General features: G+C 47.4%; 1 protein-coding gene across 1 annotated transcript in view; it reads right to left on the bottom strand.

Moving 5' to 3' along the window:
• The window catches only part of RARS1 (arginyl-tRNA synthetase 1), a 390,240-nt gene that overhangs the window by 278,693 nt on the left and 95,286 nt on the right, over positions 1–16,261 (bottom strand). The window contains exons 5-8 of the mRNA XM_069654297.1: positions 13,480–13,580; positions 13,077–13,198; positions 6,272–6,392; positions 5,158–5,287 (exon numbers count right to left, since the gene is read on the bottom strand). Coding sequence (XP_069510398.1) covers positions 5,158–5,287; positions 6,272–6,392; positions 13,077–13,198; positions 13,480–13,580 — 474 coding nt within the window. The remainder of the gene's footprint in view (positions 1–5,157; positions 5,288–6,271; positions 6,393–13,076; positions 13,199–13,479; positions 13,581–16,261) is intronic.

Raw genomic sequence — 16,261 nt, 5'->3', positions numbered from 1 at the left:
TGGGGTCTGGCATGGATTCACATGCTCGTGAATAACGTAAACACAGCAGTACAACATTATACAACCACACGAGGTGGCAAGGTGTTAGGCAAAGTTTGTATGCAGTATCCTTTGCGAACACTACACACAACTATGACTACAGGTCTAAGCAAACCAACCTTTGGTATAGGTCTGTACTACACAGTTTTGGTAGCGTGTTGAGCAGCCAGGCTTATCTCAAGAGGGGAAATGTGAGCTGTAGTGGAGTTACACAAAGATTCACAGTCACAGGTATTCAAATAGACTCTTACACTCAAGGTTTCTTATATAACAATTAATAATGTATTAGTCAGTTCTAAAACAATCATTAGAAGGAGGCAATCATATAGTAACACACAAAAATACTTCAATACTGTACACTTTTTTTTTTTAAAAGCAAGTAAAAGGCAAAGGTTATCAGAACATGAAAGACTACACTTATTCTTAGACAGTGCAAATACTTTAAGTTCACCAGAAGAGTCAATTAGATTCAATAGGCTAGGCCAAAGTCAAAGGGCTAAAGTCTTGGATAGGATAAAGCAGTTCTGGTAAGTAAACGGAAAAGTCTCTGCATACGGTCTTAGAAGTAGTTTGTAAAAAGAAGAATCATATGGTGGGTCACAAGCTGATTAGGCCTGTGACTTGCAAAAGTTTCAAGCACTTTCACAGTGAGAGGTAAGTTTTCAGTCTTGTCTTACAGTACCTTACAATGAAGAAAAAGATGCAGCTGCAGATCTCACTGTTCCTGGGTCTCAGAGAGAGGACGTCGGGGGACTCCTGCACTGCACTGGACTGGTCAAAAAGCTTGCAACTGGCAAACTTAAATTTCAGTGGCTGTTTGGCATTTCAGCTACCGCACTGGTAACAACGCTGGTCCTGGATGTCAAGGTGGACTGTCCTTGCTTCTGAGGTCCTGTACTCAGCTGAGGAGGGTCAGTTGGTCCGACGATGTAGAGTCCGGAGGATTTTCCAAATGCTTTAGGCCAGCTTTCAAGCAACGCACACAATCTGGTGTCCCTCTCCCTGGCTCCACGGTTTTCTGCAGCACTCTGAGGAAATGCAACCAGCTCCGAGATGGGTGTCCAGGTGGCTTACTTGGGCACCCAGATACTAATCCCTATCTCAGGTGACTACACGGCTGACTCCCTCACTATCAATGTCATCTACCAGGTCATCCAGGCGTGGATGGCTCAACACAGACTCTGTCTTAATGATGAAGACTGAGCTCCTTATTCTTGGTTCGCCACAAAAACTTACAAAACTCGACCCTGCGTTCAAGTCCTTCATCATTGATGGGAATATTATCCCAACCGCCAAGGACACAAAAACCCTAGGGAACTACATTGACTCGACCCTATCCCTGATCAGACAAACTAACTCAGTCTCTTCCGCAGCGGCATATACCTGCAAGCTTATTACAGCCTGTCGCCCTTTCCTCTCCGCACTCAATTGTGTCACCCTGGCCAGAACTCTTGTATTATCCAAGATTGATTACTGCAATGCACTGTACCTAGGCACCAATTGCTGCAACCTAAACAAGTTGCAAATTGTCCAAAACAATGCGATTAGAGCTGCCCTCAACATTCCCAGGCGCCAACACATATCCGATACCAGACGCAATATTCGCTGGCTCTCAGTCCCACACCGCGTCTCCGTGAAAATCCTGGCTCTTACCCACAAATGCCTTCATAACCAAGCTCCCTGCTACCTGGCCAACCGATTTGCCCTCCAGAACTCCATTAGACCCCGCAGAATGGGTCATTTAAACTGCCTTGAGGTTCCACGTTTCAATCTCCAAAGATCAGGTGGAATTAGCTTCCCTATCTTGGCAGCTAAACTCTGGAACACGCTTCCTAATGAGCTTAGAGCAGAACCCTCATTCCCGAGATTCAAACACCTTACGAAAACCTGGCTGGCCGCCCAGGACATTTAGCTCTGGGTTCTCTGCTCAATTTGTACATGTATAAATAATCTGGTTGTCCTCTTATTGCTATTATTATATATATACCTGTAAATTCTGTATTATACTTGTAAACTTTGTAATTATGGTTCTGTCTGATTTTCCTATTTTGTACTAAGTGATGCGCCCGGTTGCCCCTGGGCCTGGGTGCGCTATACAAATAAATAAAATACAAATACAAATCCTCTGGCATGGTCGGAGGTCGCAAAGTAGGCCCGATGGCTTCCTGGAAACTTCGACGATCTTCGCCCTTGAGGGGCGCTGAACTTCACTGACAAAAATTGTACCGTTTTCTGCAAAAAACACTAAAGAAACGTAGCAGTAGCTCGCAGAGCAAACTCGAGGATGCCAAACATTGAAGCATGCATAAAAATCTGAAGATGGCTGCCAGGGGCGGGGCTTAGGGAGAGGACTGTCATTGGACAGGGGCAGTATGACCCAGAGGACAGTAATTTGTTTAGAGTAGAAATGCAGTCTGTAAGTGAAAGTTAAACTGTTTTTCTTTTTACCGAGGATTCCCAGCCTGAAGGGGAATATTCATGAGCATGTGAATCCATGCCAGACCCCATGCTGGATAATACTTATTTCCCCCAAGATGCATCTTGACCTACTTGTATTTAAATCAACCATTTATTTTATACAATATACAGTGTGTGCGTTTCTTTTGACCATTTGTATTACAATATCTTTGTAATTATTCTACAGCCCTCTCTCCCTCCTGGCTACTCGGTCTACGCTACCATGAACTCAGGTGGTACTGCCTTATACTAAGAGTGGAGTCTTGTACTGCCTTAGCTGAATGGTTTTACCAAGCACTTCGCTGGATTTCAGAAAAACTGTCCTAACAGGGCAGCTAGTCACTGTCCCACTTAGTGAGGTGAGGACCCACAAACTTACCTCTGCAGCAAAATACTTCTCCCTATAGTGCTTGAGAAGGAGGGCACTGAAGGCAGGCTTGTGCCACTCCTTCATATGTATATGTTGCAGCACAAATCCGTCATGCCCTCTGCACTCTGTCCATGACAGTACTGGAGAGAATGAGGCACGGAAGCTGGTGCAGTTCAAAAACCAATTTGGAACACCAAGAAGGCTGAGCATGAGGGATACAAGAGCCGCAGGAAAAAGCATGCAATTTCCAGTTCAGAGAAAAAGAAAAAAAAAATACTGGGGAAGGGAAGCCAGCTAGTGGGGAAGATGGGCACTTGGTGAGAACACCAAGTTAGAATTGTTTTTCGGCTACTGAAGAAAAATGTTCTGGTCTCCACACCACAATGTGGAGATTCCAAATGATTGGAGGATGGGTTACAGGATGTACCAGTACATTAGCAAATAATCGTCAGACAATAAAACAGTCGCCAAATAGAGAGATTGACTGACAGATCATTTTTATGGACAATGAATCCAAGTGTTTAGATTATACATTACATTATACATGTGCTGTATTACTAGTGGAATACATTGTTTTAAAATAAAAAAACATTCTCTTCATTCAAAGTGAAGGTACAAAATAATCACACATTCCTCCCCGATTGTGCAAGAACAATTTAGTGTGCTACAGAGAGATTGTGCAGGGTTTGAAATTGAGGGGAGCGATCTTCGAGCCTAGGAGAGCCCGATTAGCTTGAAAACAGCTACCAGAATGTACTTTTGGCTCCCTAGGCCAATTGGTGCATTACAAAACACACAAATGTGACTGTGAGGTGGTCAAAGAGGCAACAGAACCAAGGGAGGACCCTATTCTAGTAATGAGACCCAGTCAACAAAAGGTTAACACAGCAAATCAAAAGAAAACTACATGTTCCAGAAACCACCATGAGAAACGAAAACCAAGGAGGGGGCAGAGACAGAATTAAAAAGGGAAAACGGCATAGGTACAACCCAATCATACAGCATGGAAAGAGGTGTACCAGAGACTGGCACTGGTACAATGCAGTCAGCCCGCATGTAGATGGGTGGCCCCAGAGACATACAGGGTGGGGTCAAACAGTGCATGAAACTAGGTGGAATGAGGAGAGAAAACGCCCTGCAGGTGTGGGGAATGGGAGGGAAAACTGGCTGGAGACTGAAGGGAGGGGAGGAGCAGAGAGGGGCTTAAATGCAGCAACAGAGAGCTCACCAGGTGTTTGATTACAGCTGCAAGTCGAGCCGGAGACCAGAGAGGAATGGAAAGGTGATTGCGACTGGGCGTACTAGAAGGCTCACTGAGAGGCACAGGGGAGATCCCTATCAGAGGCGGACTCACTGAGGAGAAGCGCCAGCCGTCAACCATTAATCAAGGACTGTGCCTTCCGTGTGGATTTTTGTCTTTTTTTGTTTTCTTAACCCAGTGAACAGAGGGTGAGTCAGACTGAAGGCTAAGGTCCGTGGAGAAAAAGAATTAAGTTGACTTTATTTTCCCTTTTAAAGATGCGAGAAGCCAAGTGGAGCTTCTTTTGAACTCTGGACTTCATTAACCCTTTTCACGGAAACCAAACCTCGTGAAAACTAATACTGTTTGATGTGCACAAGGAGAGCTGTTATTTAAGTTATCACCGCAATAAATCTTAAAATTGCTAAACCTACATCCGACTACAGCCTACTATTTTACAGTGACATTACATTAAAGTATATGAGAATGTTAATAAAGAAGAATTAGGACACATCTAGTAAATTTTTAAACATGATGAATCACACATCAAGGACAAAAAGTTAAAGTGTGCATCTTATGTGGAAGTTAGATTTGAGGTGTGCTGGGTACTGGCTCCTGGTTCCCCAGTGGTAGCTCCTGCCTACTGGGTGATGCCCGACACCCAGGAGCTGTTTTTAGCTCCTTCTCATCGTATCTCAATTTCGAACCCTAATTATGTGTTATCGTGGATTGCACTTTCACACTGTGCCAGGATGTTTAGACGGTGAAGGTGATTTTGGTTGTGGCGGAATGCATTTGTTGAGAAACTAACAAATGATTCAGATTACCCAGCAGTTAATTCATTAACCAGACCATGAACAGGCCATGTCCCAGGCAAAAATCTGGCAATAAATGGTGAAATTGTTAACATCTTTTAGTCAATCAACAGGGCTTCATATTAACTCAGACGATAACAAAAAAAACAGATATGGCATTTAAAGGTCTGCTTGTAATGAAAATGTTTATAATGAGACACTGAAGTCAACAGCCAATACATGAAAAGAAAAGGCACCTTTTCGTGACACATCACAGATCAAGTTCCAGGCTTTAATGATGTCTGGGTTTTTGCTCTGCAAATGCACCACACACTGGTAAGCCCGCTTCTTAAACTCTTCTTCACTGTCAAACCTGGTTTTAGATTCCTGAAGAGTGAAAGAAAAGAAGACATACATTTCTTTGCAGATGCTTTCAAAAGCAGAGTAAGTAGAGCAGATTTTGTAAACTATCTGCATTGGATCAAGAAACATTATCCTGACTTCACATCTACAGATACTGAGGTGTATCCCATGGAATGATAGGGCCTCCTTTGTATTTCTATTGCTTTTGTAATCACTGAAAGACTGAATTGACTTGCCAGGGCAAGTGACAGCCTCAATAAAAGGTTCTGGATAAAAAATCAGTATTCTAGGGCTCATGCCAATCTAAGGTGCCACCCCACCCCCAACCTGTTGGATAACACAATTACTCGTCCACTTCCCCGTCTTTTTCAATGTTTATGTCTCTTCCTCTCAAGTTATCAAACTATTCCCATCTATACTGCCTGTCTGTCCAGGACAAACACGAAGTTCAAGGCTGGAAATCCCTAAAGATGTGTTAAACTACTAGAGGTTCTTTAGAAAGAAAAACGCATTTACTCTTAGCAATAGAATGCAATTCCCTCGCAAATCTGAGAAATTAACATTCTTCGTTCATTCAGGGAGCTACCTCTCAAGCATCCCTCAGTTAAACAGCAATTCATGTGCTACCTTGAAATAACTATACACCACTCATCCCAGTATTGCCTACTCTGCTTCAATTGATTCCACTTAACATACAGGTTGCTGTAAGAGACCCAGTTTTGCAACATGTATTCACCACCTTCCATTGCCAGATTTTGTTGAACCATCTTTCCTAAAAGGTTACATGTGAGAGAGACCATCAAGTTTAAACATGCCTGCGAGCAAAATTGCGAATCACAATGACAACACCCAGGTGAAATACAACGCCCAAGTAAACAAAAACAAATCTGACTGCAATAAATGTAAAAGTATGTGAAAGCAGGCTAGCTAACACTGTACATGTTGTTTTAACTGTGGGTAATTCCAATACAAAGGAGCAGATAAATGTAGTAGGTTGAGGACACATACCTTGTAAAAAGACTGGAGATCCCTAATGGGAGGAGAAACGGTCACATAATCAGGAAATTTATCCTGAAGGTGAGCAATCAGCATACCAAATTGCGTACCCCAATCGCCAACGTGGTTTAACCTATTGACATTTCAAGACAGAGCAGAGTTATAAGGTATGTCAAAGCAACAAATGTAAACAATCAGCTGGCAAACTAAAATTGTTAACATTTAAAACAATGAAATAAAAATGAGTACATCATTAATCTTTTAAAAATGTTCACAATCCGATTGTAAAGAAAATTTGGGCACCTTTTTTTAGCAAATTCAATGTTGCATAAAATAGGATATTGGTTAACAAAACAAGTTCACGGAAGGAACAAGTTACTTACCTGTGACTGTTGTTCTCCAGCATGGGTCTGGCATGGATTCACATGCTCATGAATATTCCCCGTCATCAGGCCGGGAATCCTCGGTAAAGAAAAAAATCAGTATCAGTTTCGTTTCTGTTCTGTCTTTCTCAGTAGTAACCAATCACTGGTCTCTGGGTCATACTGCCCCCAGCCAATGACTGCCCTCTCCCTAAGCCCCGCCTCTGGCAGCCATCCTCAGATTTGGTAGCACGTAAAGTGGCAGTATGACCAAGTGAAGAGCCGCAGAGGGGTAGGAGGGAGCGTTTGCATGTGAATCCATGCCAGGCCCATGCTGGAGAACAACAGTTACAGGTAAGTAACTTGTTCCTTCTCCAGCATGGGGTCTGGCATGGATTCACAGGCTCATGAATATAAGAATACATAGCAGTACACACATGCATAACCACGGGAGGTGGCAAAGGCTTAACATTAAGCATTACATCAAAACTCAAAATTAAGCATTTATTACCCCCTCACCAGGCTCACCTTAAGCGAACAGGTTGCGCAGCACTGCTTGGCCGACCATGGACTCCTCCCTGGAATCCCCGTCGACGCAGTAGAATCTCGTGAAGGTGTGCGTCGACCTCCACGTGGCAGCCCTGCAGATGTCCAGCAGGGGCACACCAGACAAGAACGCCGTGGTAGCAGCGATAGCTCTGGTCGAATGGGCTCTCGGACGGCTGGGCAACGGTCGGTTTGCCAACCGATGACAGTGCATGATGCAGCCGCCTTTCAGCCTGTGACAACACAGCAGATAAATGACTGTTTGGGTGACATTGTATATGTCGAAAACAATTCAGCCAAAATCTGGCTTAACACACAGCACTGTGCGACATTGTTTACATGGTTAGCCAAAATTAGGCTTAGCAAACAATATTCTGTGTGATATATATTTTTTTTGTTGTAGCCATAATCAGGCTCTGGTTGGCGCATGTACTGTGCCATTTTCACAAAATTGTTTAATCTGAGCCTTTAGACAAGTAAGGGTCAGCTAGGGATAATTTAAGTTTTATTAGCCATCTCGGAAAACTCTTATGATTTAAAATGTATTCACTGTTTTGCTAACACCAAATCATTTTTTGTCGGTTCCCATGTGTATTTCCTAGTGGGGTTGTACCCCTACTTCTGTGAACCTTTGCATAAATTCTGCTCGCATTGATTGTATGGACTAAATAGTCCTGTTTTTTTTTTTCTCTTTGTAAATTGCATTGTTTTTGTATGTTTTTCATGTTGTATGTACTTATTAAATTGACACATTTTCTAGTTACAAACTAACAATTAAAGCAAGTTTATAATTTTTTTATGCCAATGTACTTTTACCCCTTTGTTTCTCATAAAGGTTACTTTGACTGGTGAGAGACCAGTAAATTAAAATATTGAATTTGATTTAATCTATTGTTTAGGCTACCAGGAGAATAATACTGTTAGCTCCACAAATGATATTTTTTGACTTTGTATGTTCAGGCACACCCTTGTGTTTATTGATGCAGCCGGAGAGCCATCTGGAAATGGAAGCCTTCGAGAGAGCCTTCCCTTGGTTCACAGGTCCAAAGTTCACAAACAGGTGTGATGTACTCCGAAAACTCTGTTCGGTCCACGTAGAACTTCAGCGCTCTAGCTACATCCTGCGAGTGCAAAGTCCTCTCGGCTGGCGATGAAGGCGACGGGAAAAAGACTGGTAACACCAAGGGCTCGTTGAGATGGAAGTCCAACGGCACCTTGGGCATGAAGGAGGGGTGCGTCCTCAGCACTCCCCCCGCGTCCTCAGCACTCCCCCCGTATCGTGAAAGGTCAGGAATGGAGGCTTGCAGGATAGCGCCTGGATCTCTCCCACGTGTCGTGCGGAGGTGATGGCCACCAGGAACGCTGTTTTCCACGACAGAAACTTCAACAGGGCAGAATGCAACGGCTCGAATGGCGGACCCATGAGCCTGGTTAGCACCACGTTGAGCTCCCACGCCGGGGCTGGTGCCTTCACCAGCGGGAATGATCGAAACAGTCCTTTCATAAATTCCTTAACCAGGCGATGAGACCACAGTGATGACCGCCCTGTAGTCCTGGTGTATCGGGAAATCGCTGCCAGATGAATCTTGATTGAAGCGTGATAGTCCAGCTCTTTGCCCCATCGCTGAAAGAGTCGGTCCACTTGGTCCTGGCGTAGTTCCCACTCGTCCAAATAACCAGTGTACACTGAATTTTCCCTGTACACCTCCGAGATTTATAGAGGGTAGGACAACCCCCTTGTTATAGTAGTTCCCACTCGTGGCACGAGCGCAGATCTCTGCCGAGTGAGTCGGCGATGGTTTTTATCCCTGCCAGATGAAACGGCACCAGAAACATCCCTTGAGCAACGGCCCAAAGCCACAGATCCTGGGCTTCCTTGGATAGGGCTTGGGACCTGGTTCCGCCCTGCTTCGGGATGTAAAACATTGTGCTGGCGTTGTCAGTGAAGATCCTCACTACCTTGCCCTTGAGGGACGGGAGAAAGGACCTGAGGGCCAACACTGCCCGGAGCTCCAGGATGTTGATGTGGAGCGGCTTCTCCTCCGGGAGCCAAAGGCCTCTCGCGTGAAGATCTCTGGTGTGCGCTCCCCACCCTTCCAGGGAGGCATCTGTCGTCAACGTCACCTGGTGGGCGGGGGTCTGAAAATCTGTTCCTGCCGCCAGATGAGCACGGATGCCCCACCACCGGATCGCTCGACGGAAGATCTCGTTGAGAGGGATCGTGTCTTCGAAGCTGCCCATTGCTTGTATCGAGTGGGCGTCAAGGAACTCCTGTAGAGGGCGCATCCGAAGCCTGCACAGGCGCACGAGATATGTAAGAGGACATCATCCCGAGGAGGGACTTGATGGACCTTACCTTGGCCATGTCCGTGGCCAGCAGACACTGCACCTTACCTAGGATGGCCTTTGTCCTTTCCTCCGACGGTGAGGCAAGACGCGCTGTGTCGAGCTTGGCTCCCAGAAACAGTGCGACTTGCGAGGGGACCAGGTGGGACTTGGGGAAGTTGATGGAGAACCCCAGGTCCGCGAGTAGCTGGACGGTCTTCGCTGTGTGTTCCACGGCGAGCTCCCTTGTCCTTGTCCTTGAGCCAATCGTCCAGGTATGGGTAGACGTGGATCCCCTGCAGGCGCAGCCGCGCTGCCACCAGTGCTAGGCACTTGGTGAATACCTTGGGCACCGACTTTAGTCCGAACGGGAGGGCCTTGAACTGGTAGTGCCACCCTTGGACCACGAACCCGAGGAACTTTCGGTGTCCTTTTAAAATGGGGATGTGAAAGTATGCATCCTTCAAATCCAACGACGACAGGAAATCGCCCCCTCCAGCTGTCCGAGCACGTGCTGGAGGGTGACCACCCAGAACTTCTGTGCCTTGATGTACTTGTTCAGTCGTCGCAGGTCCAGGATGGGTCGCCATCCTCCTGTCTTCTTTTTCACAAGGAAGTACCTTGAGTATACTCAAGAGCCCCGGAGCCTCTTCGGGACGAGCTTGAGGGCACCTTTTTTGAGCATCGCTCTTACCTCCAATAGCAGTTGAGGGACTTGATTTTCCTCCCTGACCACGGGTGGAATGCGGGGGCACTTTTTTAGAAATTCGAGGGCGTGCCCCTGGGCCAGGGCATCCAGCATCCAATGGTCAGTGGAGATGGACTCCCACACGCTGACTAACTTCGCCAGCCGGCCTCCCACCGGGGTACTTCGGTGGGGCCCGACACCATAGCTGGTTCAATCTTTCTTGGAGGACGCCTTGCCCTCCCTGGCGATGATGGCGGGGTCCACCCGACTTGCCTCGTCCGCTATAGGCTTCCTGCGACGAGGAGCGGGCCACTTGGCATTACGTAGAGGAGCCACCGCCAAATCCCTTGGAGGCACCCTTCTTGCCTCCAGTGCTCCGAAAGGACTGCCTTCGTTGCCGGAGAACGCCTAGGGCCTTAGCTGTCTCCGTGTCCGCCTTGATGGCTTGGAGGGACTCATCCACTGTTTGCCCAAACAGATTGTTCCCATCGAACGGCATGTCCAAAACCTTGGCTTGTACATCCTGGCGGAAATCCGTCGCCTTGAGCCACCCTCGTCGACTAAGGCAAACGCTGTTGCCTAGCTGGCGGAAACCGGTGTCGGCAATGTCCGTTGCCACCGTTATGGCGTGGTCCGACGCCACTTCGCCTTCTTTCAAGATCTCCAGGGCCTCGGCCCTATTGTCGCCCGGTAGGAAGTCCAACATGGGGCGATCTTGTACCATAACTCCCTGTCATAGCGGGCCACGATCGCGAGGGCGTTGGCCGCCTTAATCGTTGTTGTCGCCGACGAGATAACTCGTCGCCCCATTGCGTCCAGCTTCTTTCCTTCCCCGTCCGGCGGGGAAGTTGACGTTGAGGCCGATGCCCCCTCACCCCCGCTTTCTTCTTGGACGCCGCCGAGACGACCGAGTCAGGGGTCGGTTGCGCCCTAAGGCACAAAGGGGCCGCGTCGAGGACCCGGTATTTCTTCTCGTACCGATCCCTCTTGGCAGGCGTCGTAGACGGGTTCTTGAGAAGGGTGAGACCCTTGTCCCAGATGTCATCCAGCAGAGGCACGGCGAGGACTGTTTTCCTCTTGGCCTCGTGCCGTTGGTAAAGGAAACCTTCCTTCTTCTCTTCGGGGCAGAGCTGAAAAAGCTCAGATGCCCTGGTGATCACTGCATGGAAAGATCCGATCTCGTCGGGCAGGGATGCCCGGGCTGGGGGCGATGGGAGCTCCGTCCCATCATCCCCGCCGTCGGTACCCGTCATGGCCATGTCCGTTCCCGTGTCATCCCCAGGGACGGGGGACATGGGCAAAGGTTGAGTAGGCCGTGAGGGCTGAAAAGGCGGGGCTGGATGGATCCGTCGTCTCTTGTTTGGGGGGCTTCCCGCCGGGCCTGACTCTGGCTCCTCCGTCGAGCCTGGTTCCGGTTCCTCAGTCGGTGGTGAGGGCAATCTCGTCCTCATCTCCGAACATGAGGATTGTATTGCCAACAAAATGGCCTCTGAGTTGTCCTGCGGCTCCGGAAGAGACGGGTGACTAGGACCCTCGCCGGTTCCGCCGTCGCTCTTGTCGTCCTCTTCGTCGGGATCCTTCCCGTGGGAATGGGCCTCTTCAACGCCCTCGACGAGGCCCTCTAAGACTTCTACCAGCTCCTCCTCGGATGCTGTGTCCGTGTCCACAATGGCCTCCTCCTCCCCCACCCCCCGCTTTTTCTGCCGGGGTCTTCATGGGGGGTCTTTTCGATGGGTCAGAAAGAGGCTTCCCTCCGCGGAGGCAGGGAGACTCTGGGCCCCCGAGGTCGCCTCCACTGGTGTAGCCTCCACAGGCTGCGCCAGGGCCGCCGTGACTTCCTTGATAGAGGCCTTGGCCGGGTGAATCAAGGCCTTTACCATCTTCTGTGGGCCTTTGGCCTTCACCTTGGGGGGGGGGGGTCACCGCCTCGCTCCCCCTCGGCCGCATCCTTCGAGCTCGACCGGGGCCTCTCCAGAAGCTTCGCCGGGTTCTCGGCCTTCCTGTTCCCTGAGCCAGAGCGTTGGCTCGTGGTTGATGGCGCTGGGGAGGATGCGCCCTGCCTGGCAGCCGAGGAGCCTGAACGGCGGCGCTCCCGGTGCCCGCGGACTCGCAGTGCTTTGCCTTCTGTTGGGCCCCCGTCGCTGGGGCACCCTCACAGGACTTAGAAGACCGCTCGGATTTCTTCTTCTCACCCGACGGGCTCTTTCTTTCCAGCCAGTTGGAGAGACGAAGGTGTCGGTCCCTGATGGTCCGTTCCGACATGTTCCTGCAAAACGCACAGTCCTTCTCCACGTACGTTTTGTCCTCATGAAGGCAGTAGAGACATTTCGAGTGCTCGTCCTCCTTTAACACATTCTGCAGCTGGCATCCAGGGCAAACCCTGAACAGCTTTCCGGGCGTCGAGCTTCCTTTCTCCTGGGCCATGTTCGGGTAGGCCGCAGAAACTCCTGGACTCCTCCAAGAAGTGTAACTCGACAAAATCTTCACCCTTGAGGGGCGTAGAAAAATTCGACACGGATCCCCATTGATCAGATGTAGAGACGGTGGAGATTGAGGCTCTATTTGACCGAAAAATGAGAAATTCTCTATGAAAAAAGCACGAAAACGCAGCAAAAGCTCAAGAGCTAAACACAAGGACTCCCAACACTTGAGCGTGCGGTAAAAATCTGAGGATGGCTGCCAGAGGTGGGGCTTAGGGAGAGGGCAGTCATTGGCTGGGGTCAGTATGACCCAGAGACCAGTGATTGGTTACTACTGAGAAAGACAGATCAGAAACAAAACTGATTTTTTCTGTACCGAGGATTCCCGGCCTGACGACGGGGAATATTCATGAGCATGTGAATCCATGCCAGACCACATGCTGGAGAACAGAATTCATTTTCCAAATGTTTCTTACCGTAGAACATCATGACCGACAAACTCAAACAAGCGGCATATACTGTCACCAATGATAGTCGACCGCAGGTGACCCACGTGCATTTCTTTGGCAATATTCGGTGAGGAGAAGTCCACAATCACCTGAAATAAAGGGTGGGGAATTGTAGAATGACAAAGTCGGCCTTTAGCCCAGTATTTTAGTTCTAACACAATATATTTCAATTATTATAGGATTATGCTTACAGCGAGCAATTTAGGCCCAATTGTTAACCATCACAAGATATATTTTGAATTATCATACAATTTTTCTAAGAGAATGCAACATCCAATTAAAAAATAAAACATCCACCAGCAGACGAAATCCAAGAAAACAACCTGAGATTTTCTCCCAACCCAGGAAGGCACTTATGTAATTCAAATACCTTTTTTTTGTCTCCAACCGCTGGTGGTTGAACTCCATTCAACAGCAGACTCTTTAGCTGTTTGGACACAAACTCTTTCCTCAAATGGACATTGATGAACCCTTCAATCAAGAAAAAGAGGTGGTTATGGTCAAATCATTTTGCACAGTGGCTCAATATGTGAAAAGAAGGCCTAAATCATTAAACAACTAAACTTCCTGCTTAAATGGTAACTATGACATTCATTTTCATCACTACACTTTCAAGATTTCTGTATGTATGCTACAAAGTCTGAATTTCATACTTATTTAACAAAGAGTGATGAGGGCAAACAACGGCAAGCATTGCAACATTAACAACAAAACCTTTCAATTTACTTTATATTAGTAGAATTACTGGTGGAGACGAGTGGTTGAGGCGGGCAGGGAGCGGTGGGGTGGGGGTAACTGGTGTAAAGGCAACTTTCCAGGCCGAATTGCCATTAGCAGCTTTCAAGCTGAAGACATTTTATTTGTATTATTTTACTTAATATTTGTGTTCTTATGGGTACTAAATAAAAGCCTCTACTGGTAGATAAAGGATGAAAGATACATACAAAGGAACTACGTTTCCAACAATCATATCTAATTAGATACTTCTACAGAACCCATTTCGGCTTGGTCAGCGAAATACTGAGGTAAGGCATTTTCTGTTCACTATCCTCCATTATCTGTTTATTTGTAATGGTTGTATGCAGTGCGTGAATATATCCTGTTGGTTGGACTGTGGAGCTGAGCGCAGCATCTACATTGGCCCAGACATCTTTATCTAGAAAAGTACCAGTTCTGCCCTAGATTTTTGTATGTATGAGTTCAGCATTGCACAATAGTTTATATTCTGTGAAAGTGAGACCGAGTGCCAATGTGCAAATAGTTGACAAAATAAGGCCAGTCTTTCTGATGAAAGTTCATCTGCAAAATTGGGGTCTTATACAGCTCTTTATACCCATTGATGCCCAACTACTAAAAGCTCATGGCAGAGCTATATCCCCACAGAGGTTGGGAAAACCGATTTGCTTTAACGCTGACAATCCATCTAAGGACCAATCTCATAGAGCAAGCCTACTCCCACCCAAGCCTCAGTTGTCTGTGCACACACAACAGCAGCTACCCCAAGGGCACCTGCCTAGATCATACCTTCTGCCTTTTTTCACATTCATTGCCCCCATCCAATCTGTTATTTAGCCCTCACATTTCCCCCTTTTGCCAGACATGTTTTCATAAAATGTTTCTTCATTGCTTTCCTTTACCATCATGTTTTTGTATAATCATTTTCCTCAGTGATACCCATGATATTTTTGTGTTATTCACCCTATCATTCCTTCTATGCTTACACCGAAATGTCCCCAGCGCACGTGCATTCATTTCCACTACTCAATGCTCACCCCTTTTCTTCTCACAGCCTGGGGTGACTCTTCCCATTTTAACATGTGGCCTAACATTTTCTCTGTCGCTTTCCCCATGAAATGGAAATGGCTTGCCATTCTGCTTTCTCTTGCAACATGTTTTATGAAGGCTGCATTCCTGAGCTCTTAGTGCTCACACCAGCAACAGGAGACAGGTGCCTATGCTCTTAACCGATTGCCACCCCCACACTCATGGCAGGAGACATCTGTACCATTCCACATGCAGTTTACATTTTGCCCTTTCATTTGACCAGAGGTACAGCATTTTCTGTTCACCGTAATCTATAAATCAGCATATTTTTAATGGGTGCATGCAGTGCGTGAATATATGCGGAGGGCTGTACTGAGGAGCTGGGTGGAGCATCTAAGTTGACCCACAGAGATCTTTATCCAAATAAAATACCAATTCTGTCCTAGATTTTTCTTTGCATATTTGTAAATTATTAATTAAATCATATCTCCCTGTGTGCCCATTGGTGGTGGGCATTTTCATGTGGATGTTTACTACTTTAACCTCTTAAGTGCCAAGGATGAGATAGCTCGTCCGTTTTTTGGCATGTTCTTTTGTGCGATCTCTGCTAAGCAGGGAATCACACAAGTGTAATCCAACACGCAGGCTTTGTGAAGAGGTTCCTCCACACGGGCCGGGGGTTGGATTGCCTTCAGTTTCACATCAGCACGCGTAATGTGTGCTGACGTGAAACAAAGTAAATTTCACTGCAGCAGCCATTTTGGCTGCCACAGTGAAAACATGTTACGTTTCCTTCGTTTTCTCCCTCGATCTGAGGCACTATTGTGCCGTTCAGATCCAGGGAGGTGTCGTTAGAAAGGGGAGACTCTCCCCTTTCCAACAACATCTTTTTTTAAGCAGTGCTGGGTGCGGGTTGGGAACAGAGCGCTCAAGCCGCGCAATGCCTACTAGACCACCATTTATGTAATGAAAAAGGGGGTGACCCTCTACCCCTCCACCCAAAATGGAGGGGGGGCATCTCATGCATCCCTCCCTGGGGCCAGATTTCTGCCCCTATGTGAACCCAGGGTGGGCTACATGAGATGCCCACCCAACCATTTGAGGTGGGGGAAGGGGGCAGAAGATGAGGGCCAGTAGAAAACTTGAAACGGGCCACCCCAAGCATGGGGCAGTACATTTTGCCCACCCTGGGTGCAGATAGGCACACTAATGTGCCTATCTGCCCCATGGCGAAGGGGCAAAACAAAAAATAAAATGTACAGGTACAGTGAGGTTTTGGGGGCCAGGAGGGTTTGGGGGCCACACTAAACCACCAGTCATTTACGTAATGAAAGGGGGGTCCCTCTCCCCCCACCCCAAATGGATGGGGGGCTCATGTATTTTTACTG

This window comes from Ambystoma mexicanum, chromosome 3q, assembly GCF_040938575.1.
Source record: "Ambystoma mexicanum isolate Mex_15411 chromosome 3q, UKY_AmexF1_1, whole genome shotgun sequence".
NCBI lineage: Eukaryota > Metazoa > Chordata > Amphibia > Caudata > Ambystomatidae > Ambystoma > Ambystoma mexicanum.
Note: the sequence above shows the minus strand (reverse complement) of the source record. Positions and strands in the feature narration are given on the sequence as shown.